At 40.0% G+C, this 24,130-nt stretch overlaps 1 protein-coding gene across 1 annotated transcript; it reads left to right on the top strand.

Annotated features, from left to right (window-relative positions):
• The first annotated feature begins 1,172 nt into the window (after positions 1–1,172).
• Positions 1,173–23,814, top strand: LURAP1L (leucine rich adaptor protein 1 like). The gene is made up of 2 exons (XM_082074874.1): positions 1,173–1,724; positions 22,633–23,814. Exons 1-2 carry the CDS (start codon positions 1,506–1,508, stop codon positions 23,005–23,007), a joined length of 594 nt encoding a protein of 197 aa, XP_081931000.1. The 5' UTR covers positions 1,173–1,505; the 3' UTR covers positions 23,008–23,814.
• The last annotated feature ends 316 nt before the right edge of the window (positions 23,815–24,130 follow it).

The following is a 24,130-nucleotide window of genomic DNA, read 5'->3' as shown; positions in this document are numbered from 1 at the left end:
TTGTGTGTCTCACTGGTTTAGGCTTTCTTTTCTGACAAGAATATTGATTTTTTTTCTGTCATCTGAACTAAAGAGTTCAGGCAAATAGAAAAGACATGAATGTCTTTGCATATGTCTCAATAAACCAATTTCCAGATGGTCTGGTTATATTGACTCAATAACAGTCCTGGCCTAAAATCAATGCACCTATAAGCACCTGGGATCTTTGCTTGACTGTACTAAACCCTTCCAAAGTACTCTGATCAATAACTCTTAGGTTTTAAAGCACTGGTGACATTTTTTGACAGAGAACACCCAGTTTGCTGTAACAATATTTTGTTTTCCCAAGCTCACCACACCACTTTTTGTGATTCTAGTTGCTACAAGGACCTGGCACCCTAACAGGTTGGCCTCACTCTCTCTAGCCCCCTGACATGTGCCAGCTGCAGCTCCACACATGGGGCTATTCATACACCAGGTTTTGTGCCTAAAAGGTTTTTTAGTGCCGTGACAGGTGTATGAAGAAACACCCTGGGTAAGGAGCAACAGGATGCTTCCAGCACTGCTATCTTCATAGACAGCACGTGCCTGGCTATCAGAGTTACAGCAACTAGCTCAGCTTGCAAACTCTGCTTTTTAAAGGGGACAAAGGGGGTACAATAATAATGATAATAATAATGAGGCGTGGGCGGGAGGGGAAAGAATGAGGCTGCGTGCAATAAAATGTGTTTGACAAGTGGGAACAACATTCACAGTTAATCCCTGTTAAAAAGTGATCTAGGGTCACAAAGATCTGGAGATTAGTTTCTTTTATTTTCTTTTTTATTTTCCCTTTTTTTAAAAAAAATCGTTTTCCTCTCCTCTCCCTCTCCTCTCCCTCTCCTCTCCCTCTCCTCTCCCTCTCCTCTCCCTCTCCTCTCCCTCTCCTCTCCCTCTCCTCTCCCTCTCCTCTCCCTCTCCTCTCCTCTCTCTCCGTTCCCCGAAAAAAAACAACGCTGTTCCGGAGCCTTTCCCGGGCGGTCCCGGCAGGGTACGGCACGCCCCGCCGGGAGGGGGCGCCCCGCCGCCGTGCCGCGCCTGTTCTCCAGGCATTACGGTAGGAGGGCCGCGCCGCGCCTCTTCCACCTGCCAGCGGGCTTTAAAGTTGCAGCCGGGCGAGACGCGCGATGACTCGGATCCCGGTGCCCGGGGCCGGCCGGCCGCTGCCAGCAACTGCCGGGACACATCGCTGTCCCGCAGCCGGAGCAGGCCCGGTGCGCGCTCCCTCTTTGGCTTAGGGGGAGTTTTTTTTCCGTCGCCCTCGCCTTCCTTGTTTTGGCTTTCTACCCGGTGGCAAAGGAGGGCCGGGGAAGGGCGGGGGGGGCCTGTTTCGCCCAGGAAATCCCCATGCCTGCGGCGGGTCACCTGCGCGGCTCGGTCGCCGGCCCCGGCGCTGCCGTGGATTACCGCGCCTCCGCGCCCCTGCAGCGCCCGGGTGGCCGTGGGTAGTGCCGGCGCGATCGCCGAGGGCCTCTTCAGGGCAAACTATGGAGCCCAGTGCCCCGCCAGACCTGCGGGACGTCGAGCAAAAGCTGGGGCGCAAAGTGCCCGAGAGCCTTGCAGGGCCGTTGCGCGGGGAGGAGCTGCTGGGACGCCCCGTCGCCGCGCCCGCCCGCGGCCCCACCGCAGCCCTCGGTCCCCGCCGCCGCCGCGCCGCCGTACTGACCAGGCTGGAGACGAAACTTCACCTCCTGAAGCAGGAGATGGTGAGTAGGCGGGCGCCAGCCGAGCGGCCCTTTGGCAGCTGTTGGGGCGTTCGCAGTACGCCCCCGCACCACCGCCTCCTTCCCGGCGGCACCGGCTCTCCGCGGGGAGCGCTCCCCGCAAGGTGGGACGAGGGCGGCTTTCCCCCAGCCCCGCGACCCAGCCCCGCTGTAGGAAAGTGGTGCTGCCCGCTCCCGGGAGCAGTCGCCGCTTCGCATCCCTCCGGTCCGGCCACGCCGCCTCTGCCGGGGTGGCAGCAGCGCGGCCGCAGCCGCTGCCGCTGCTCAGGTGAGGAGGCGGTTGTTCAGCTGAACGCCGTGGGGGACGTGTAACTTGTCTCTTTTTCTCGGAGTTCTCCAATGGCTCGCTGTTGGCTTCTGTTGCTCTGTCAGCTGTCGTTAGAAGTACTGAAAGCTGGTGTATCAATAAACTAAATAATGCACAGATCTCTCTCGTAAATCCATTTTCTGCATCACACCTGTTTCCTGCTGATGACTGATACCTAAAGAGACACTGGGTGGTTTTGGGCTGAAAATTTGGCCTGGTATTCAGTGACTCAGTTTCTGGACATTGGTCTTCAGAGACTTACTTAGTTCCAAACAGACTGTGCAGAAGGTACACAGTAATTCTTGAACAAACAACTATTTATAATTTGACTGAGAGGTGGGGGTTTTGCCAGTGGTCTGTGTTGGGATGGTGCTGTATTTAGTTCAGAACTTCTAACTTGTTTACTGTCTTAATGCAGGTGCGTGTCCTACACTGTATGTCACCATCTCAAATTTTTTGATGATGCCATAAAACCGGCTTAATTCTTTTAAGGCAAACTAAAAACACACTTTGCAAGTAAGCAACTAGTGAAAACTCAGCAGATATGATCTGACAGTGCACAGCACCTCAGATGCACAAGCATACTTGGCTTCCATTTTTTTTAGAGTGTAATTGTTATGGAGGTCCCAAAAGACTCTATTTTGTAACAGTTCTTTCTATAGCTCTTGCCACTAAGCTTGTTTGGAAACAGTATGGAATCTGATCTTGTTGGCATAAGAATTGTGCTGGCAATTTGTTGAGATGACTTTATGCTACTATTTTGGAACTCAACCATTTATAGCAAACAATGCAATCTCATCCTATGCAAACAAGTATAATGCCATACCATCAGCCCCTGTGCAACCTTATGTATATGGAAGCAAAAGGTGAGTGTGTTCATAAGAGTTTTTACAGATTAAGCTTCCTAGGGGAAAAAAGGAAATCAAGAATGCATATTCTGAGAGTTAATATCCAATATTATGACCTTAATCTTAAGACAATTTATAAATCACAGTTGCTATCATATGGCTTCATGTGGTTTAAGAAATGCTCACTGTCAAGGTTTAACAAAACCAGGACACTCACAAAACAAACTATCAAAATATTTTAGCGCAATGATCGCTGTGAATTTCAGTTTTAACACTAAGTTCCACACTGTCAGCATATCTCGTGTTTATTTTTGAATTTTAAGCTTGCACAAGGATTGTAGAGTGACCTGCAGGTAGCTTATAATGTAAAACTGTTAGGGATGTCTGACTGCAAAGGAAACATGAGTTCTTGTTCTTCTTCAATCAGAGCTCTTGGCATGACTGTCTAGATGTATCATGGCAGGTAGGCCTGTTAAGAGGGGGAGGGGGGAAAGGAGTGACTTGCCCTCATCACCTTTTCCTGTCTAGTTGGTCTCTTCACTTACTTTACACTTGCAAGTTTCATGTCGCAATCTTCAGTTTGCATTTTCTTCTTCCTGCCACCCAGTTTCCTTATTTTTTCCTCCTTCACCTCAGCATGAATGTGTTTTAGTCCCAACATCCTTGACCTCTCCTATACTTTGTCACTTGAATGACTGACTGACTTTCACATCTGAACTCATTACTCATGCTAAGAGGAGTTCTGTTACACAGCTCTTCCCATTTGACTTCTAGTCTGTGTGTGGCTATTAAACCACCAATATAATGACTATTTGTAAAATGTGAAGTACTGGTACCCTGTCTCTATCTTTTTCATGCTGTCAGCTGTGTTCTGTAATCCAGAGCATGAAGCTGAACCATCTTCATGAGATTTTACTCCCTTTAGTGATTTAAGGATTTTCTTCTGTCCTTGAAGTTTCTTCAGGTTCTTAATCTGTCACTTTCCCCTCTACATCTTTCTTTGTGACGTTGTACAGATCTGATCAATTTAAGAACATTATCAGGTAAAGATCATGCTGTTTCTTTCTCCTGTTTGTCCATATCATTCCTAAAACAGAGACAAAACTTTATCTAGCTTCTTATTTCACACCTCTTTAGTGTAGTATTATTTGGCTTTGCTGCAAGGCCTAAAAGGCCTTGAACATATAGAAAAGTAGTTTATAGCTTCTGGAACAGTAAACAGATGCAAAAATGGAAAACATTAAAGGTGTAGAAGACCAAGTATCATCCATCAAGCTATCTTCTAGATGCGCTATGATGACAGCTTCTGCAGTCCACTCACTGAACTCTGGATGGACACAACCGTGCTTTTTTTGCTTGCTTACTTCAGACTTAAGACAAACCTTTTGTCAGGTTTGCAAAACAAAGTTATTCAGGCTCTTCTTTCCTAGTCACATATAAAAAAGACGACATTGTTTACTGTGCTGACATCTTGATCTTTGATGCTGAGCAGTACTGTCACATTATCTTGTATTGTTTTTGTTAATGAAGATGTTTTAGACAGATGTGGCTACTTTTTGTTTCATTTTCTTTTTGTTTGTAGTTGTTTGTTTGTTTTTTAAACTTGGCTTTATAAAAATTGTGCAATTATGCAGCTCGACTTCTTCCCTTTCCCACACCTATTGTTTGTCACAATGACTGTGAGTGTGCTGACAAATTTGAACTACATCTGACAAACAAAGCGATTTTATAGGTACTTAGAATGTTTTGACTTATCATTCCATTTAAATCATGGTGATCTTGACTGTGCTAAAGATATCTTTTACTGCTAACTATGTTTTCTCATTGCTTTCCAGCCCCGATCAACTATAAAATACCTCTGTGTTTCCCCCGACATCCTATTGTTTATCCCCTGACAATAAAAACCAAGGAAATCATACCTGAACCTGCTTGCAATGCTTGCGAGTAGCCATGAAGCCTTAGCTCAGGCTGTGTATAAACCTTCCAGCGACCAGAGTAAATTTAAATGTACAAGAGTTTAAGTAGGTGAAAGTATTTGGTCAGTTAAAACTGGAGGGCCATCTCTTTTCCTGTCAATGCATTCTTTGTCCTTCCAAAGAAGCTGATCTTCCGTTCTTCCATTTATCTTGTATGAGAAGTCAGTGCTTACTGTGTTTCAGAACAAAGTAGTGATGTCTGTTGGCCTGGATACTTCTGAGCAAGTATGAGAGAGAGAAAGGGCAGAAGTCTCTCTCATAGATTTGCCATGTCCTTGAGCAAGAAGAGCATGAATGAAATGGTGAAAGTGATTACCTCTCCTGTGTCATCTGCTGCAGGGGAATGTTAAGAGATAAGAATAATATCGTGCTGGTTTTGGCTGTGAGTTAGAGCAGCTGACAGATTGGTGGTGTCTCTGTGGGGCAACCGTACATCTGCTAGCTATAGGCCTTGAGGCTTGCATCTTGCTTCCTCAGTTGGTTTTGCTGTTCACAGTGGATGGTTCTTTTCCCCTCAAGCCTGATTTTGCTGGTAGTCAATGGAATCACACGCAAAAAACCATGGAGTATTTTTCTTGAAATGTGGGTGTGGCAGAATGCAACCCCCCTCTCTCCCCCAGTTTGGAAGGAGTAGGCACATCTCCCTCTTTCTCTGCTACTTGAGGCTAACAGCTTCTTTTGTGTGGCCCAGAGCACACTAGCCAGGCCCATTAAGAGAAGGGAGTGCCGAGCCGCTGGCACCCACAGGCATTGTGGGGGATGTTTAGAAGGCTTCAGGGGCACCCACAGTCAGTGTGAGGGGTGCAGAGAAGCTTCTAGAGTGCCTCCAGTCAGGTCTGATCAGATAAAAAAAAACAGGATTCTCGTCGGCGACTCCGCCCATTGTGCGGGTCCCTCGGAGCACGAGCTTGGCCACTGCCGCCGGGAGCCACGGGCCTCCCCCGCTCCCCGGGATGGAGACTCCGCTTGCCTTGCCGCCACGTGTGTAAGTAAAACTTCTCGCAGGATTGCGAGTACATTTATACTTTTCGTGCACATTTGCACATGTATTTTCCGTGCACATTTGCACGGGTACTTTAAATTAATCCTCGCACAATCGCGAGTGTATTTTCCTCCCGTGCTTTCACATAAGCACGTGTAGGATTCCGGGCACACTAGCACGTGTTAGTAAATTATTTCCTCGCACAATTGCGAGTGTATTATAAATTTACTCTCGCGGAATCGCGAGTGTGCACTTCCCGTACTCACTACGAGTGCGCGTATCTCTTTTAAAAAAATAATCCTGCACCGTGTTTGGCAAGTGTGTGCTTCTCCGGGACCCAGGGCCGGCTCCGGCATTGTTTTGGTGCAGCCACGTGCATGCACACTGTGGACCGCCTGTTGTATTAGTTGCTGCCCCTTCAAATTATTTCCTCAACTGATATCCGAACCTGTATTTAAGTCACTTGTGGAGTGCTAAAACCCTGTTTCTCACTGGTTTAATAAAAGTTGTTTTGGACTCTGTTGTCCCTTAAATTAACCTCGGGGTGCCTCCGTGTAATATTTCATGACAGTGGGACTGTTCAGCCAGGCTGCTGTCACTTTCTTTTCCTTCAGTTTTCCCCACTAAGGCCATGATGGAGACTCTACTGGGTCCTGAAAACTTTTGATGCATAAGGCCATCACGTAATAGGAGAAGCAAGATGCAGTTGCCAGCATGGGTCAAAACACTGTGCTCTGGTCAGCCTGGAATGTGATGAGTACCTCCTACTAGCCTATGTGCCTTTGATTCGGTATGAAATTTGTCACAATGTTAATGTTAAACTCTTTCCTCCTGTGGTATTTTAGGTGGAACCTTCTCTTGGAGGATTAATAATAACCCTTTATAGCTACAGCCCTGCTTCTGGTGTATCATGCTCCTGAACTCACCGTTCAATATGTATGACTTCAACAGCTACACACTGCGAAAAATAAAATCAGTGAGGTTTGTTCTGCAGCACAAAATGATCCTGCTTCAAAAGCCTCATTTTCCCTTCACAAGTTCTGGGTTTACTCAAAGGGAGATTTTCTTTAACCCTTGAATAAAAAGAGTGTGTTGGTGGGTTTTTTTTTGCTTGGTTGGGGTATTTTGTTTGTTTTCTTTTCATTCTGAAGTTTCCCAAATCAACTTTTTATTGCCTGTTTGAGAGCTTAAAAAAATTAAACAGACTATAGTCTACATTGCATGCAATAAAAAATAACATGATTTACATAAAAATATTTCAGGCAGAAAAGATAAAGTGGGTCTTGGAAGTGAGGCATAAATGGCAGTGCTGGGAGATTTAGATGAGATTTCTTCCCAGTGAATGCTGTTGAGTATCAAATATTGTTAATGAGTCTGAAGGCCAAACAGGTTATTCTGAGTGCAACAGATTTTAGGGTGAAGGAATAAAGAAATGGAAATAATTCTATTGCCAAGAAGCTGAGCACATCAGATTTACACTACAGCCATTTGAGAGAGAGGCATATTGCTGTGCTCCTTCATTGATGTTTTTCCCCCTTTGGTCTCTGAGTTTACTATAACTCTTTGAAATGCTGATTAATATGGAGCTCTGACAAAATGAAGCAGAACTAGAAGTAGTTTTTGCTGATTGGAATTATGCCATATATTATCTTTACAATTCCAGTGCTTCTCTTTTTTATATCTTTTTGTTTGTTTCTTTCTTTCTTTCAATTTGTCCTTAGCCTGTGAATGAAGGTGCTGGTTGGAGGACAGAGCTGCTGTAACTCTGTTCTACCAGCTCTTAAGGGTGTGAACAACTTGTATTTACTTCGATTTATAAGATCCGCAGTTGTGGGGGGTCTGCCTTTATTGGTTTCTTTAAAAGACCTTTTTAAGAGTCAACAACTGTGACTTGAAACTTCTCTTTAACACATGCTGTAGGTACAGGCTGCTACATTCGCTGTTTTGTATGATAACATCAATTGACTTAATTGCAGCCAGGATCTGGTTCAGTGTGTCTAGTCAGCAGTGCAAAGCTGTGTATCAGATTCTGGTTTTATATTTGATTAATTGGAATTTTTGCTTAAAAACTTGCTTGAAGATAAAATCTTAAATGTAAAATTGCTAGTGGTTAAGCCTCAAGCCTGTGTAGGAGTGTTTGATTAACTTTCATTTCTTAGTGAGCAGTTATTCAGTGAATCCCTGAAGTGAGGCTCTTCTTGGAAGGAGAAGGAAGCCATACAGAAATACAAATGAACTTATTTCACCTAGTCCTCTGGAAGTTCACTGAAAAAGTTGGTAATTTTGGACATTACTAACAAGTTCTCTCCTTCATGTCCTCCAATTTGCATGATGTAGTAGAGGAGTTTGTAATTTTTACATGTACTGCAGATTGGGTAGTGGTATCGGGATACTCAGGTTAAAAGGGATTTGTAGGTAGATCATCAGGGAAAATAAGCTAATCTAGCAAGAAAAAAATACAACCTGATTATAGTACTAGAACTTTGCCAAGTTTTCCATCTTTTCATATTGTCTTTGGAAGGACAAGGTGAGCAAGGTTATTTAAATTAATGCATATTTAAACATAACTTTTGACTGGCGAATCTCACCCAGTGCCTGGCAAAAGAATTTGAATTGCGGAACATCTCCATGTTGTACTCAGTGCTTACGGCTGTTCTCATTCAGCTATAGCAGCCACTGAGGGGTTTAAGTGCCCAGGAAGTACAGATGAATATGTGCTTACATTATTAGCTGCTGCTTCACTAAGAGTCTGCGAAACGTTGCTGATACCTTACCTAGCAGCATCAGTGTGAAATACTTGAGTACTCAAGTCTCATGTATGAATCGTCACAGCAGTGTTGAAGATACTTCAGTTCAGGCTTCCAGTTAGACTGCCCGTGTACAGATGAGACTTTTCCCAGCCCTTATTTCAAAGAATATATGTTATCATTTAATTATGTTTCTTTCTTGATTACTTTGTTTCAAGGGCAGAGAAGATTTTGGGTTTGAAGTTGCTTTTTAAAGTCTGATTGCTTACAATTTGTAATGAAAAGACATGAAGACTAAACCCCTTCTGCATAAAGCTCTACAGTTTAAGTGACATAAGCTTTTAGCAAAAAGATTACAAACTTTTTGATGAAATTAGCAGAACAGCATGATTTTCATAGAATAGCCTCCACTAAGATCATCTGGTTCAGCCTTTCATGGGAAATGGAGACTGGATGAAATTATTGAGCATCATTTCCAATTGTGTCTTGAAAACCTCCATTGATGCAGACTCCACCATGTCCCTAGGGAGGTTGTTCTAGTGATCCATTGTCCTCACTGTGAAAAACGTATTTATTTTATCAACATGAAACCTCTCCTGGTGCAACTTGTTTGTTGTTGTTTTTTTGGGTTTTTTTTTGCATTTGTTTTGTTTCATTTTGTGGGTTTTTTTTTTTTGTTGTTTTGTTTTTGGTTGGTTGGTTGGTTTGTTGTTTGTTTTTTGGTTTTTTTTTTTTTTTTGTGAATGCAAACCTTCTGTACTGGAGATATATAGGAAAGTGATGACTTTATAAGCTGTGATGACTCAGGAAAAGCTTGACCAAATATTGCTCTAAAATAACTGCAACAAAAGTGGATTTTTGCAGGCTTGTCAGAAAACTATTACATTATTTACAATGCCAAAAAACTGTTAATTGCAGCTGTTAAAAGCAGGTAAGAAGGGGGCAAGAGAAACCTGAATTTTTACTGAAGTGTGAGGATGTCCATCAACACAGCAAATCTGAAGAGCAAGTTTTGGCTGATCAGTTTACTGAATGCTTAAGACAGGGGAAAAACCCCAAAGAAACAAACAAACAAAAAAACACACAAGAAAAACAAACAAACAAAAAAACACCAAACAAACAAAAAACCACACAAACCTCTGTAAGACTTGGACATGTCTGGTTTTCTTGTAAGGAAAGTCCGGATATATTTTGGTCACTTAAGCTGTTCTGTCTTGCTGTCCTGTGGCCTTGTATGTACTGTAGTTGTATTTAAGTACAGTTTTGAAATACCATCCTTGTCATTGGATAATTTCAGTTAATGCCGAAAGGGAATCATAGTACTAAGAATTTTAAACCTGTGAATCTTGGGCTTTTCAGCCACTTAAGAAAAACAGTAACATTTTGTGGCACACAGGATAAGTTGTTCAAGGACTAGAGAGAAAACTGGATAGGAGTGATTGCTACGGAGTCTGAGAAGAAGGTTGAAATATTTGTTCTGAAATATATGGCTACACTAAAAGCCAAGGAGGAGATTAATAATTAAAATAATGTTGATACTTTAATGAAGAAGATAAAACAATCCTACACATCTGTGTTTTGCAATTAAGTATGTAACTGTGAGGGGCTCTTCCTTTATCAGCTGAATGGCTACAAACCAAATCTAGCTGGGAAACCTGCTATGCCTGCACTCACCATAGTAATGCTGCTTATGAAGTAGTAAGCCTTGCCTTGAGGGAAGGGTGCTTTCTGAGCTTGGTTTTAGTCTGTACAATGATACACAGAGCCATATGAGTACACAAATGGTCTTGATATCCCTAGAGCCAAGTATGCTCTTATTTTGAGTCTCTAGCAAGCTGTAGATGTGCTAGGAGTGAAACCTAGAATGACAGGGCCAATATTTTTGCATGTGTTCATTGAAACAGTTGCATTGTAATCCATATGGTATTGCTATTTGTTTTCCGGTAGTAAATAGGTGCCTCACCAGGATACTTAATTTAGTAGTTGAATTTACAGCTCTGTAGTGGCTTCTGTCAAATTAAAACATCACTAAGGATTATGCCTGGAACAAGCTTCAAGAGGTGTTTATCTGTGTTAGGAAGGTTTTCATGATACCACCAGGAAGGAACCCTAGTCTGGAGAGTGACCAAAATACATATAGAGGGTCTGTAAGCTGTCTTGTGTTACAGGAAGATATAAACAACACAGCTCTAGTGTTTTTTCAAATATAGAAGCATATTTGGATGGTCAGTATTTCAGAAATGTCCTGTGTTGCAGCAGTGAGTCCCTCTGGCTGCCTACCAGCCAATGAGCATGTGGAATAAAATGTCTTTAAAGATTCTTCCCCTTGAAGTTGCTCCAGAGGTCATCTCCCTCCTTCCGTAAGAGGAGATAGAGAGAGGACACTTGAGAGTATACGTATTTCAGGTGTGAAAGTTAGCTACTCTGTTTTGTCAAAATGTACAACCTCTCCCAGAACTTCCATAAACATGGAGAAGTCCAATACTGGTGCAGCCAGCTCTCAGCAATCTAATCCTTCTCCTAACTCCCCATCAGCCTGGCCTTTCTTAATACTTAACGTTTTGTCAAGGGAATAGTATGGCACATTTGTTAATTAACAAGAAATAGAAACTGGCTAAGCTGCTAGGATAAGTTATCTGAATGTCTCATTTGCTGTGCTGTAAAATAAACTCCCTGCAGTACCGTATTGCCCTGCTGGGTACAGTGCCACATGAAGTGAAAACATTTACTGCCTGTAAAGCAATGCTAAATTGCTATTTAACTACTGGGAGTTTCAGATTTTATAAACGCCTTACCAGCTTAATTTGTAATTTTGTTCACTGTTGTTAGATACCAGCTGCATTCATGACTAAAATGCTTCCAGGAGAGTCATTGTACTGCAGTGCTGCTTTGACCATGAAACCTACCTCTATCTAGAAACAGAAGGAAGCACCCATCCAGGAATTAGAATGTAACAAATGTGTTGAGTGTTTCCAAACTTGCACATTTTTACCCCAAGGCAGGAGCAAAGGTAGAAGAGCTCTGTTGCTGTACATTTTTCTGAGTATAATTTTTTCTGTCTTCCTAAAGAATTTCTACTGGTTTAAATGGTTGCACTGCTTTTTAAAACTCAGATATGTGCTTATGAGATGTAGCAAACATTGGACATGACTCTCTTAATACTGTTTGCTGAAAAGATATCCATATGTTGTGGGAACGTTGTACCTGAAATATTTCAGTCCCAAGTGGTGACCTGTGGCAGGTTCCTAGTGTTACAGGGTTTCTAGAAGAAAACTGTAAATCCTGCAACAGTAGAGAAAGCCTCTTCGCAAGAGAAGAGTAGTACTACTAGCATGCCAAAGCAACAGTAATTTTCTTCAACTTCAAATACCTATGGAATTGAGGTACTCCTTCGTTAGTGCCTGGCCACTAGTTGCTGTGACTGGAGCAGTGGAGTAGAGGCAGAATTGCTGCTTTTCCCATAGGCAGATGAAGTAATTCTTACTGTCCACCAATTCATATAGCTGGTTATGCTTTCATCAAGTGCAGAGGAGCAGTCCTGCCTTTTCAGAGGAAAAAGAGGTGCAACCTAAACAGCAGTATGATGTTTAAGCTTTTGTCATTTATCTCCTTAATTTTTATTAATTTTTAGTCTGTTGAAATCTAGTGACAAAATTACTTCAGAAGAGACCTAGCCAGCCCTTTTCAAATATAACCATACTTCTATAGTCCAGCTTGGTTGTGTCCCAGATTTCCTTGTTTAGTTCTCTCACTTCCCAGGTCACTCCTGAGTATTGGTAAATGCTATATTTGTCTTTTCTTAGCCATCTAGTTCAAGTCTCGCACCTTATTTCTGCTCCCCAAGTAGCTTAGTAGTTAGTAGTTCCTCAGTAGAAGGAGAAATGGGAAATGTAACAAATGACTTGGATTCCTTCTTACTCATATACCTCTGGTAACTTCGTTGATAATTATGATTAATATTCTTTGGTGAACTAGGATCAAGCCGTAGCGCCCCAGCAGCCTGCTATGTGGAAATCTTTGCTAAGAGCAAGTTTAGGTATTAAAAGAGGAATATGACATGACCTCAAGTTATGTAGGAGAAACTGAGGTCTGCACCATACGATGTGAATAATTGTTATTGATCAGAGGAGGACCAAATAAAATGGAAAGACTGGTACCTGAAGTGCCTGGTTTTGCCCTGAAGGTTATAGTTTGTGACTGATAACTTCTGCTGCCTTCTCATGAGATGTCCTTGGATAGAAGCATAGGATTTCTGTTTATTTGGTTTTTAATATATGTTTTCACTTTGTTACTTGGATAATCATGCCTTGTGACTTCCAGAACGTATTACTGCAGTGTGTTCTGTAGGAAGGAGCCAAAGGGCCTCTTGGCTTTTTGAGCCAAAATGGATCAAAAGCTGCAGTAGGATGCTTGGCTAGTTTTGTTGGCCAAATTCAGCATTCCAGCTTGCTAAAAATGGTACTAGCCTCTTGTTTGCTTTCTAGCTTTTTAACCTGGAGATTCCAGACGCAGGTTGGCTGCTAGCTGCCTGATAGATTCTTAGTGCATGAAGAAGAGCTAAACTATCTATGGGTATCTGGGAGTTTGGAAGGCTATTTATGATTGAAAGACTCAAAATAGGCAACTTCGCTTCATTTTAACTGAAAGATCTCAAATTTGCTAGTACATTCAAATGGGCACAAATCTAGTGTATGAACCATATTTTAGCATGATGGTGTTTACAGCAATGGGAAGACTTGGATGAAATTTGTAGTTTAAAAGAAAGAAGCAAGGCTGAATCTGAAAGACATGCAACTTCAAATAGTGCACAGATTAAACGTGAGGGGGAAAAAAGCTTATTTGATTAAATGTTGACTCATTTTTATTCAATAAGTTTGAAAAACTTTAGCTCTGAAACATGATGTTCATAAACTTCATAGATAAAAAAAGACAGAGATCAGCATATCACTTTTCTAACTCTATTAAAGCAGTACTGAGGGAACATGTGATCACTTACAAGGCTGTCTGTAAGTTCCTTCTTAGTCAGATAAACGCTCAGTAAACAGGATGGGAGTTTGCTGCCAGTAAATATTTGGTTGTTAGATTAAAAATATGCTTTTAACAGGATCGTCTTCAGGGCCACAAAATTATTACAAACAGAATTCCTTTTTGAATTCTGGGGAGATTCAGACTAAGATTTGATTTTTTTTTTTTTTTTAATCTTATGTGTCTCTCCAGGAGTATTATGAAAGCAGACTTGAATTTCAAGAAAGTTCAGTTAAGCAGTAATATTGTTGTGTCTGAGTTCTGACTTAATTAAAAAGTTGGAGTTTTTTGTTGATTTTTTGTTTGTTTGTTTTAAAAATCATAATGAAGTGAGGATCACTGTTGTCTCAGTAAAAGCAACATTTTCAGACTTCAGATATACCTCTAAGCAAAGCCCAAGATCTTATTTCACTTTTTAGTCCTGCACTTCTAAGCATGCTTACACAGCACCAGCAATAATACTAATTAATTTTAAAGTCATGAGGAAGTTCACAGTGCTCATTAACCCAACCTAATTCAGAACCCAACCTTATCCAGTTTTTGCACTATATTTTTAAAAGCATGTTTTGGTCAAGACAGGTATAAATAAGGCAGAGCGTGAAATCCAATGAACAAAGAAATCTAGATATGCTATTGAGTCACAGTGGTGTCGCATGTTGGTGGGGACAACACATACAGTCCTGTGTTGTGGCTGGTGTCAAGAACACATTACAATGATGCTGTGATCGTACATCGGCTGTAATGCTTTCTGACACCCACTGCCAATTGTTACTGCTGCATGTTGACCTGAATTTTTGCAGTGGTATTATCTTGTCTGTCAACATATGTGGGACCATTGTATGGATTTTTCTGGACATTTTCACCTCTGTCATACTAGATATATTTCTAAGGTCAGTTTAGGCTTTTATGACAGCACTACGGTGATATTTGGAAACTTTCAGTAAAAACTTCCCATAGTAGTAGAAGCTTTCTGCTCTTAAACCCCTACGTTTTGGCACTGCTCCCTTTCATATTCATTCAACTAGGCTTTCAAATAACCAGGATCTTCTTGGAGTGTTTCTCTCTCTGAATTCTGTGGTGCTTCCATATTTAAAAAGCTGATTTAACATTTATTTTACTTGGGCAAGAGGTGAGGAAATAGGGACTTAACTAGCTAACCCTTATTTTTTTCCTGCTACCTGCTCTGTTATATAGCATGTTTCTCTCTGATAATAATCATCATATCTACTTTGTAGGAATTTAAATTGTTTCTTTTTTTTCACAATGAAATAAAAAGATGGCCAACAAGTAAAACAAAAAAAAAAGGATGTCCCCCCCTGAGAATTTTGTGTTACACTTAAGTATACAAGGTACCTCAAATAGTATAATGTAAAAAAAAGTGTACTCTACAGAGTGAATGATTCATCCAGATAACTGAGATTTTACTAGGCATTAATGCAAATGCCAGGCTGCACACAGATACTCCAAAGAAAAGGATCATGCACAATTCAAGGACATGGAAAAAGGCTTTGAGATCTACTTTTTTATTACGGAGATAATGTAATTAAACTATTGCACAACTTGGTGGGATGTATTTATCTGTCAAGTCTGAAGGGGATCAATTAGTATGTATAAAATTAACATATTAAAATAGGGTGTTGTATGAGAAATGTAAATCATCAATACTGCAATTTCCCATACCAGATGATAACCATATTATCATAATATTTGGTTCATGTATTTGCAAGAAATGTCTTTGAAATCCGTTCATTAGATTATTTGCACTCATTGCTTACTGAGCTAACTTGTTTGCTCATGAAGTTGTTTGGGCTCCTGATTATTCTGGTGGTGGCTCAGAGCTGACTTGCCCACTTCCTCGCTTTAGCTGATGGGTGTTTGGTAAGCTCTGCTTATAGAAGGAGAATCCTCCTTATCTGGTGTCGAATCAAACTCTCTTTCTCCTTCCTAGTTAAAAAATACTGTTCACAAGCTATGTTATGTTGTTGCTAAATTTTACAGAAGTACCTGTAGAAGTACTTATCCTAAGCATTTGGTGGAGGATTGTACTAGAACTGCAGCAGGTTGAAACAAGATCATGACTAGGCTAGAGATTCTTTTTAGCCTAGCAAGATCTAGGGTGCGGACAGAAACTGAAGACTTAATGACTGCTCACTTTGTGAACGGCTGGGACTTCAGTGATTGAAATGTATGCTGCCTAGAAATCTACTATGAGGGTTTTAACAATGTTTGAGTCTTCAGGAGAAACAAGAGTTTAAATAATCTCTTTTGTAAAAGAAAGCAAAAAGTAAGTGATTAAGACTGCTTCTCTAAATTTTCACAAAGTTTTCATTGTGACTCGTTATGGAAGTGCAGCTGGAAAGAGTCAAGGTAACTTGCTCAATTTGCAGAAATAAACTAGGTCAGCAAATTACAACTACAAAGCAGCAATGGGTCACATAAATTTAGCTTTTGCATACGTAGCTTCTCCCTTGTTTGAAAATTACCGCAAGCCTAAAACACATGACGAAGAAATGGGAAAAATGTTCCAGCAACACATAACACAAGTCCATGCTGAAAGAAACCAGGTGTGCAAAAAGCTGTTGATCTAAATGTATCAGTGTTGACCAAAATTTAATTTACCTAGATCGGTGTGGGGTAAATCACAGTCAGACACACACGGCATGATGACACTAGAGAACGTACCTCGACTCACTGACAGTCTCAGGTCTGCCAGAGTTTGGTCACCACCTTTATTGTTTATGCAGATGAAGAAATTGAAGAAGTGAAAGAGCTCACATACGTTGTGCTGTAGATTGGGTTAGCTTGAATTATTGTAGTACCTGATTTAATCCAAGCCAGTTGACTTTGCAGTGGAGTAGATGTGGAGCAGATGTGGAGCATTCTCACGAGCGGTCAAGAGTTCCGCCTTTGCATACATGATCCCTTCCGGCTAAGAACAGTAAACCTGTGTTCTTGTGCTCTGTCACATAAAAGCTCTCCGTTTTTTTGACAGGTGATGCTGATGATTGCATTCAAATTCAGAAGTCAGTGTAGGCATTCTGCTTTTTTGTCTTGCTTCTGAAATACCATTGCCTAAAGTAGCTTATTTATACAAAGAAACCAGTGCAAACATCCTTCATCAGTGGGACAGTTTTGAAGTGGGCAAGAGGTTTAAAGTCATACACATGCATGTTTACTAATTAAAGTAGGATGGAGTTCATGCAGAGCCTATTAATCATCCTGTGTGTTTAAGGAGCAGACGTTTTGTACCTCTCATTTGTGGATTTAGTTTAGATATACTAAATGGGGGAGGGGGGATGGGGTGAGGGGGAAGGCTTTTCTTTTAGTCACTGGTATTGAGAAGCTATTGTACTATCATTCTGAGCTTGCTAACGTTCAAGTGACATCCTCCATGCTTTATAGTGGTTGCTTAATAAACAAATCCTGTGTGTGTGACCACACTCATCCTGTTGTAAACATGTTAACTCAGTGACTCCAATTAAATAATGCTTGCATTCACTTATTTTGAATTTTGGAGTTTGAATAGGTTGCTTATGGTCTTTTTAGCTTGTTATGTATATTCTCTCACAGAATTACTTGATAAGGTTTTATTTTTGAGTTATGCATCCTTTTATATCTGCTTGCTAAATTCGTATCTTCATAAGACTCAACATTGCCAGCCAGTGTTTATTTTATTTTTCACAGTCTCACCTTTCTCTTTGGGAGTTAATTTTCTTAGTTACTTTACAAATTGTTATTCAGTGTTTGCAATAGCAAAAATAACACCAGGACAAAATGGAATAAGTTTGGCTTTTGCGAAGAGACTTCTCAGAGTTCAAACCAAATTATTTTTTGGACGTTAATTGTTAGATTTTTAATTTTTTTTGTTACACCTCAAATGAATCAATAGAATTCATTTTTCCATGGGAAAAAAAGGGAGGGGGAGGTAGGAGTAGCTGGGTAACCATGAAGCTGTTCATCCCGAATGACACAGGAAATAGAAGAAATTGAAAGTGGAAAGCTGTCTCTGACACACCCTAGAAGAAGGAGAACAGCAGTAGCATTAATACTCCTAAACCATAGTGGTTATGCACACCAGTTTGGCATGGAAAGATTCTACTGTTTTGAATTTCTGTTTGTAAAATGGGCAGTAGAGATGCGTATTGGCAGTGTTAAACAACAGATGGAATAGGCTCCACTGCCCATTTAATCTAACATTTTCATGTCTGAGTTTTCTCTGCAAGTTCTCTCACAGCTTTCAGTGGGGTACTTAATTTTGCTACTGTTTCCATCCAGCTTCCATTTATTGTGGAATATCTGTCCATAATTATACTGCTTTGGAAACACAGATTCCATACTAGATGAGTGTTCGACTCCTGCCCAAGAAACTGCGCAGAGCAGAATTTCTGAGCTGGATGACTTAAATAGTTCCTTGAGTCCATTAACCTGTAAATTTAAGATTTTATGTCTTGCAGTGACTTCTTTCACTGTGCTCTGGCTCAGAGATTTGTCTTGAAGGAAATATCTTGTTTTTCAGGCTCAGTGATTTCCTTTCCTTTTACTAGTGGGCTCTTTACAGAACACAACATAAAGGTGTTGAGGAAAAAGTGAAACTTATATCTTTTAAATAAGCTTAGGAGTATCTTTTCTTCAGACCACATTTTAGGGCTACCATTAATATCCCTGCAGACTTCCTGTAGTTAAAAGAAGGAGCAGCGGCAGCATGTGAACCCTGGAATCTAGAAGAAAGTAATCTGCAGAAAGGAACTAGGGTTGCAGACAGCTTTGACAGATTGAAAGGATATATTGAACAGAATTTTTAACTTTGTCATTTTTGGAGAGGAAGGGGACTGTCTGTGTTTGGATCCAGCTGGAAGCTATGTCTGCAGAGCATGCGGCAGGGATACACGAGTCCATTCTGCCTGTAGTCTGAGTGCAAGTTTTAAGGAAACACTGTATGTATAAAAATTACATGAGTATTTTTATATATCTGTATATACATATATCAACACATATGTCCATAAGTTTGTGTATATATATTATTTTTAATAAATTATGACAATGTTGGGCACATGTTATTATGGAAGAACATAAGCAAGGCTAGTGGTGCCAGGAAGAAATATCTTGTTAGAACATCTGGTATTGTTCTAACAACACTAGGAGGCAAAGAGGCAGAGAGGCACAGACAGGTGTTTAGGCCAGTTATCCCTTCCAGACTGAAGATCTGGTTGTGTCTGAATGCTAATCTGTTCTGTCCACCAGACTGTGTTACTTGAAAGACGCTCACTGTCACCTTAATTTCGTTATTTCCTCTTGCCATGACTAGCTGTTTAATGCTAAACATTTTTGATCCTTCCTGGGGATCGGCACTACTGTGATTATACAAAGTAAGCAAAAAGATTTGAAAGCTAGCCTGTAACTAGGATTTCTTTTTTTGCTCCCTTGTCACAATTCCTCTGTACACCAGAAGTTTGTGCTGAGGACTGATACATACTCACACACACCTTACTTATGGTGATGCTGTGCTCTACCTTCAAAAAGTAGCTGTAAAAAGCTGTTCTGAAATACCTGTATTAACTATGATACACTGTTTAGATTACTTCTGAAATGCATTGTTACTGTGCATAAAGAATGGAGCTGTCAAACATGATGAGATCTTGTTGTGTTTAGTTCCTTTAGTTGAACCATATTGGAACTGACTTGTTTACTCCAGCAGTGACATGCATTGGAACTATGTGAGTATGTACTAATGGGATTGGGCCAAAGCTGGTAAGAGGCAAGAAATGTTCAAAATGACATTCTTGTGTTATCTAGGAGATGACAAAGTAAGCCATCTTAAAGAAAGATGACACTTGGTGGACTACTTTTAAATGTTTGCTTTAGGAAAAGCACACTCTTGATACGGGAGACTTGGGCTCAGTGCTGTAGCTTGGAGGAGGACTCGAGTATGCAGGAATGCAAAGAATTACAGCCAGTAAGGCTGTTCCACAGAAATGCTGAAGCTGTGAGTATGTTTGGAGCAAAAAATTATTTCCTGTGAACTGAATCCGAAATATATGAGATGCCTTCTTTATCTAAAAGGGACTGTTTCATTAGAAGCATATTGGTGCTAACTCTGTTAAACATTTCCTTAATCAGCCTTTTGGGAAATTAGCTGTCTCCAAGCTTGCTTATGTTCAGCAAGTTGCCAAAGTCTGTAGTTGCATTTGAGAAGCTGGGTAATTTGCTGCTTTCATGACAGCCTAGTTGCTGAGCAAATGTTTTATAATGATTTATGGGTAGGAGTAAAGGAACTGGTGAGAGCAGGTGAGCTACGAAATGATCAATCTCTTTTCAGAATCTCACATCTGAAACAATGATAGATGAGCAGTATTGTTATAACTGTGAATTGTAAAGTTATTTTGCACAGTACCAGGTTTGCTATGTTAAACTGTGTGATATTGGACTGAGGGTAATTCAGAAGGCATTCTGGGGACTGAGGAAGGAGACTGAGAATACATATGAGAGTTACATAGACAGTATGTTACTAGTGAAGTTTGAGATATCTTTGTGTTGGGTTCACCCTGACCAGTAACTAGGCACCCACCAGATGCTCACTCACTTCCGTCTAACCCTCCAGTAGTATGGGGGAGAGAACCAGAAGAACAAAAGTGATAAAAACTCATGGTTTTTATTAAAGACAGTTTAATAAGTGAAGAAAGAAAAAATAAAAAAATTAGGTACAAATTCAGTCACTCAGCATCTTCCAGCAGTAGATCAATGCTCAGCCAGTCCCCAGGCAACAGCTACACTGGAAAGACCAAACCCATGGGTTTTATTGCTAAGCACAGCATTATATAGCAGGAAGTATCGCTTTGGTCAGTTCTGGACGACTGTCCCAGCTCTGTTCTCTCCGAAGGTCTTTCCCAGTTCCAGGCTACTCACCAAAGGTTGAGACTGAAAAACAGAGAAGGCCTTGATGCCATGTAATCACTGTTCAGCAACAGCTGGAGCACTGGTATGGTAACATTGTTTTAGTCACAGATATGGAACACAGCACCATACTGACTGCCATGAAGCATCACAGCCAGAGTCAGTATGGTTTTCTAGAGGATCTAACAGAATAAAAATATATTAAAATAGCTTTTGAACAACTGTACCAGGTCATTGTAATTTAGCATATTGAGAAGATAGAATCTGAGTATGGATTGTCCAGATTGTACTCTTGGCAAAACAAGATGCAGTCTTTACTTCCTGAGTATATTGATTCCGTTCCAGCCCATTGTGGATGAACAATACAGGTGCTTTATTTCTGTATAATAATTGTGGACTTGGAGAATAGCATTAAATGTCTATTGTCTGGCATAGCAGATCTTGTTTGCTTCCTTATTTCTCAATTGAATTAAGATGCTCCAATTTTTGATATACTGTATTGTCTTTTTTAGAATTAATAATCTGAAAGTTTTTAGTGCCCTATGGAAGAAAAGCATGTAATATCCGTGTATATATCTGACATTATGGCATATATATTTCTGTAGGGAAGGACACTCAAATGATATACAAGGGAAAGTATTTTCCAATGCATGTATTAAAGTAGTGATATATCTGCATGTAGTATACTTGATTAGTACAATTAAAGGATGTAAGAATTTGTGATAAAATGTGACACATATTGCATGCTAGGCATGGTATCCCATTTGAGTAAATCTGAAATGACTGGTGGATTTTTTTCTGGTGGTTTTAAGTTTCCAGCCCTGTGTTGACACTGTGGCAAAAGTTCATCTAGGTAGAGGTCTTACTCTGCAAGTGATGAGACTAGAAGTATGTCAGTTGTGATGTTAAACATTTAGTGGTGTTGAGGTGCTGTTGGAAAAGGCTGGAGAGTTGATTTGGTCACAAACTAGCATTATCTTCTCACAGTATGGATGGAAGTAGCTTCTGGCTCTCCACACTCGATAAAATGGTCAAATCTGGAATCAATCTTCAATTTGCCAGACTGCCTTTTCAGTATTTTTACTTGGTTCATGTGATGAATAGGAGGTCACACAGACTTTTTTTTTTTTTTTTTTCCCAATACCTGTGATGTTTCAGATGAAAAGAAGCAGCAATTAAAACCCTTAGGCCTTAACTTTATGTGTCATCTCATTGTGGAAATTTGATTAAAACAATGGCTTATAAGGTTTGTCTGTTAAATAAAGCATGAAGTCAGTTAAATAAAGCATGAGGTCAGTTAAATAAATCTGTGAAATGTAACATGGTAATATTCTACTGTGCTTTACCATTAAGACTTCTGTTTGTATACATCAACCACCACAGCTACATTGGAAAGTAGGACTTTGTGCTTAATTTGCATTTTTTATTTAATTATGTTTTGCATATTCTTGCTCTTTTGGCTAATCTATAATAAATTATTGACTGAACTCATCACCTTAATCTAATATGGGTTTAAATAATTTGAAATTTACAGTTTCAATAAGTTCAATATTTCAGCTCTCAGACTTTTATACAGTGGCTTGTAACATAAACTCAGGTGGAGTGTGAATAGAAGTTAAAAATCCACAGGCCTTTTTCCAAATGTTGCATATCTGGAAATTTTAGATTACCCAGGTAGCCATAATAAGGATAATTTGGGGTGAATGCATAGCTACCTGAACTGCTAATTAGCTTAGAGTAATTGTAAATGGAATTGGATTTGTGTCTTGCTTCTCTGAATAATGAAAAGCTATCCCCAAGAGCTGTCATAGCAGCTGTGTTCCTTCTCTAAATAGCATTATACTAGTGTGTGTGCAAGCCTTGTCATTGATTAGCATTCCTGTTAGGAATGCTGTCAGGCTCCCACTTGAATTTCATTGAAAATATAAGTATAGAAATACTTTTTTTTTTTTTTAACTAATTATTTAAATAGATTTGTCTGTTATGTGACAGGTGGGTTTTTTTTCCTGTGTGTTTTTTTTTATTTTTTAACCCATTAATTGCCTCCAGCCTGCTATTTAGAGTTTGATTTTGAAGAAAATGAGTCATTTTTTTAAATCACTTTTGCCTTGCAGGTTAATCTCCGGGCCACTGATGTGAAGCTTATGCGCCAGCTACTCATCATCAATGAAAGTATTGAATCAATCAAGTGGATGATTGAAGAGAAGGCCATTGCCAGCAGAGGTAGCAGTTTGAGTGGCAGCCTGTGCAGCTTGCTGGAAAGTCAGGAGACATCCTTCCACGGCAGCTGTAACAGTTTACAAGACTGTAGTGATGGACTGGATGGAATATCAGTGGGGAGTTATTTGGACACCTTAGTGGATGATGTCCCTGGTCACCAAACACCTTCAGATATGGACCAGTTCAGCGATTCTTCTATTATGGAGGACCCACAACCTCTGCATAAGCATCCCAAAATTGATTCTGATGAGTACTACTGTTTTGGTTAATAAAACTGAATTCCAGTAGGACACTAAGGCACTCGTACTTACCATTTTTCTTTGCTACTTTATTTCATGTGCAAAAACCTCCAAACTTCTCTTGGAAGGAAAACATAACATGTACTTTGTTTCCAATGACTTTTTTGTTGCTTCTAATACATTTCTCCTCAGTGGGCTGGGCTCTTCTCCTCCTCACCTTTTTCTTAATTTATTGTCACAATTTTTCTTTCTTTTTGTTTCCATGTTTTGCAATACTGTATTTACAGGTCTTTAAAAGTGGTGAAGGAAAAGCTTTATCTTTAAAATGAGACATCAGGGAACGAGAGCAACAATTTTGTATTTGTTGTCAATAAAATATCTTCTGATAAATACATGGTGTGGTAAATTTTCTTGACTGCAAGGTCTTTTTTGGCCTTTCCAAAGACACTGTTCTTATGAAGCCTTAAATCTGAATCTTGAAAATACCTCTGCAAAATAATTTTCCTTTTGTAAGCAGTGATATTTGATTCTGTTAAGCTGTCCTTACATGGAATATAAAGTATCCTAAACTTTTCTGTGTGTGTTTTTTTTCTTCTTGAATGTTCTCATCCTTCTTGTCTAAATACAATTTTAAAGTCTGGGCTTCATTGGTGTCTTGCCATGATGCATTCCAATAGTGGTAGCTTTGCATGAGTATATTTTATTTTTGTTCTTTGTACCTTTCATTCTAACCAAACCTGCTGTTTTATAGGCACAGCCTATATCTGTAGAAAAATGAAAGAGGCATCCCACATTAAAAATAACCAATTCTAATAGTTCAGATACTAAGCCAAAATTCCTCAGTAAAGTTATTTTTAAAATGTAATTTAAAATCTTGACAGTTTCTACCTTGCAATTTTGAGGGATTTAGAAGGCACTGGTGACACATTTTACAGGAGCCAGCATGCTAGAAGGCATGTCCTATTTTGCTTTTGTATGCGCACCCTCATACTTAACAAATTTACTTTGTTTTTATGAAATGTTATTACTAAGAGAAATGTTATTACTATTGCCCTACTGTCTTTTTGTTTCCTATTCTTATGAATAAAATAAGAGTTTGCTTTCACCTTTTTGTGCCTACTGGTGCAGTTGAGAGGTACAGCTAGTCATTCAT

This window comes from Streptopelia decaocto, assembly GCF_964273445.1.
Source record: "Streptopelia decaocto genome assembly, chromosome: Z".
Classification (NCBI taxonomy): Eukaryota; Metazoa; Chordata; class Aves; order Columbiformes; family Columbidae; genus Streptopelia; species Streptopelia decaocto.
This window is presented reverse-complemented; position numbering and strand designations above follow the sequence as displayed.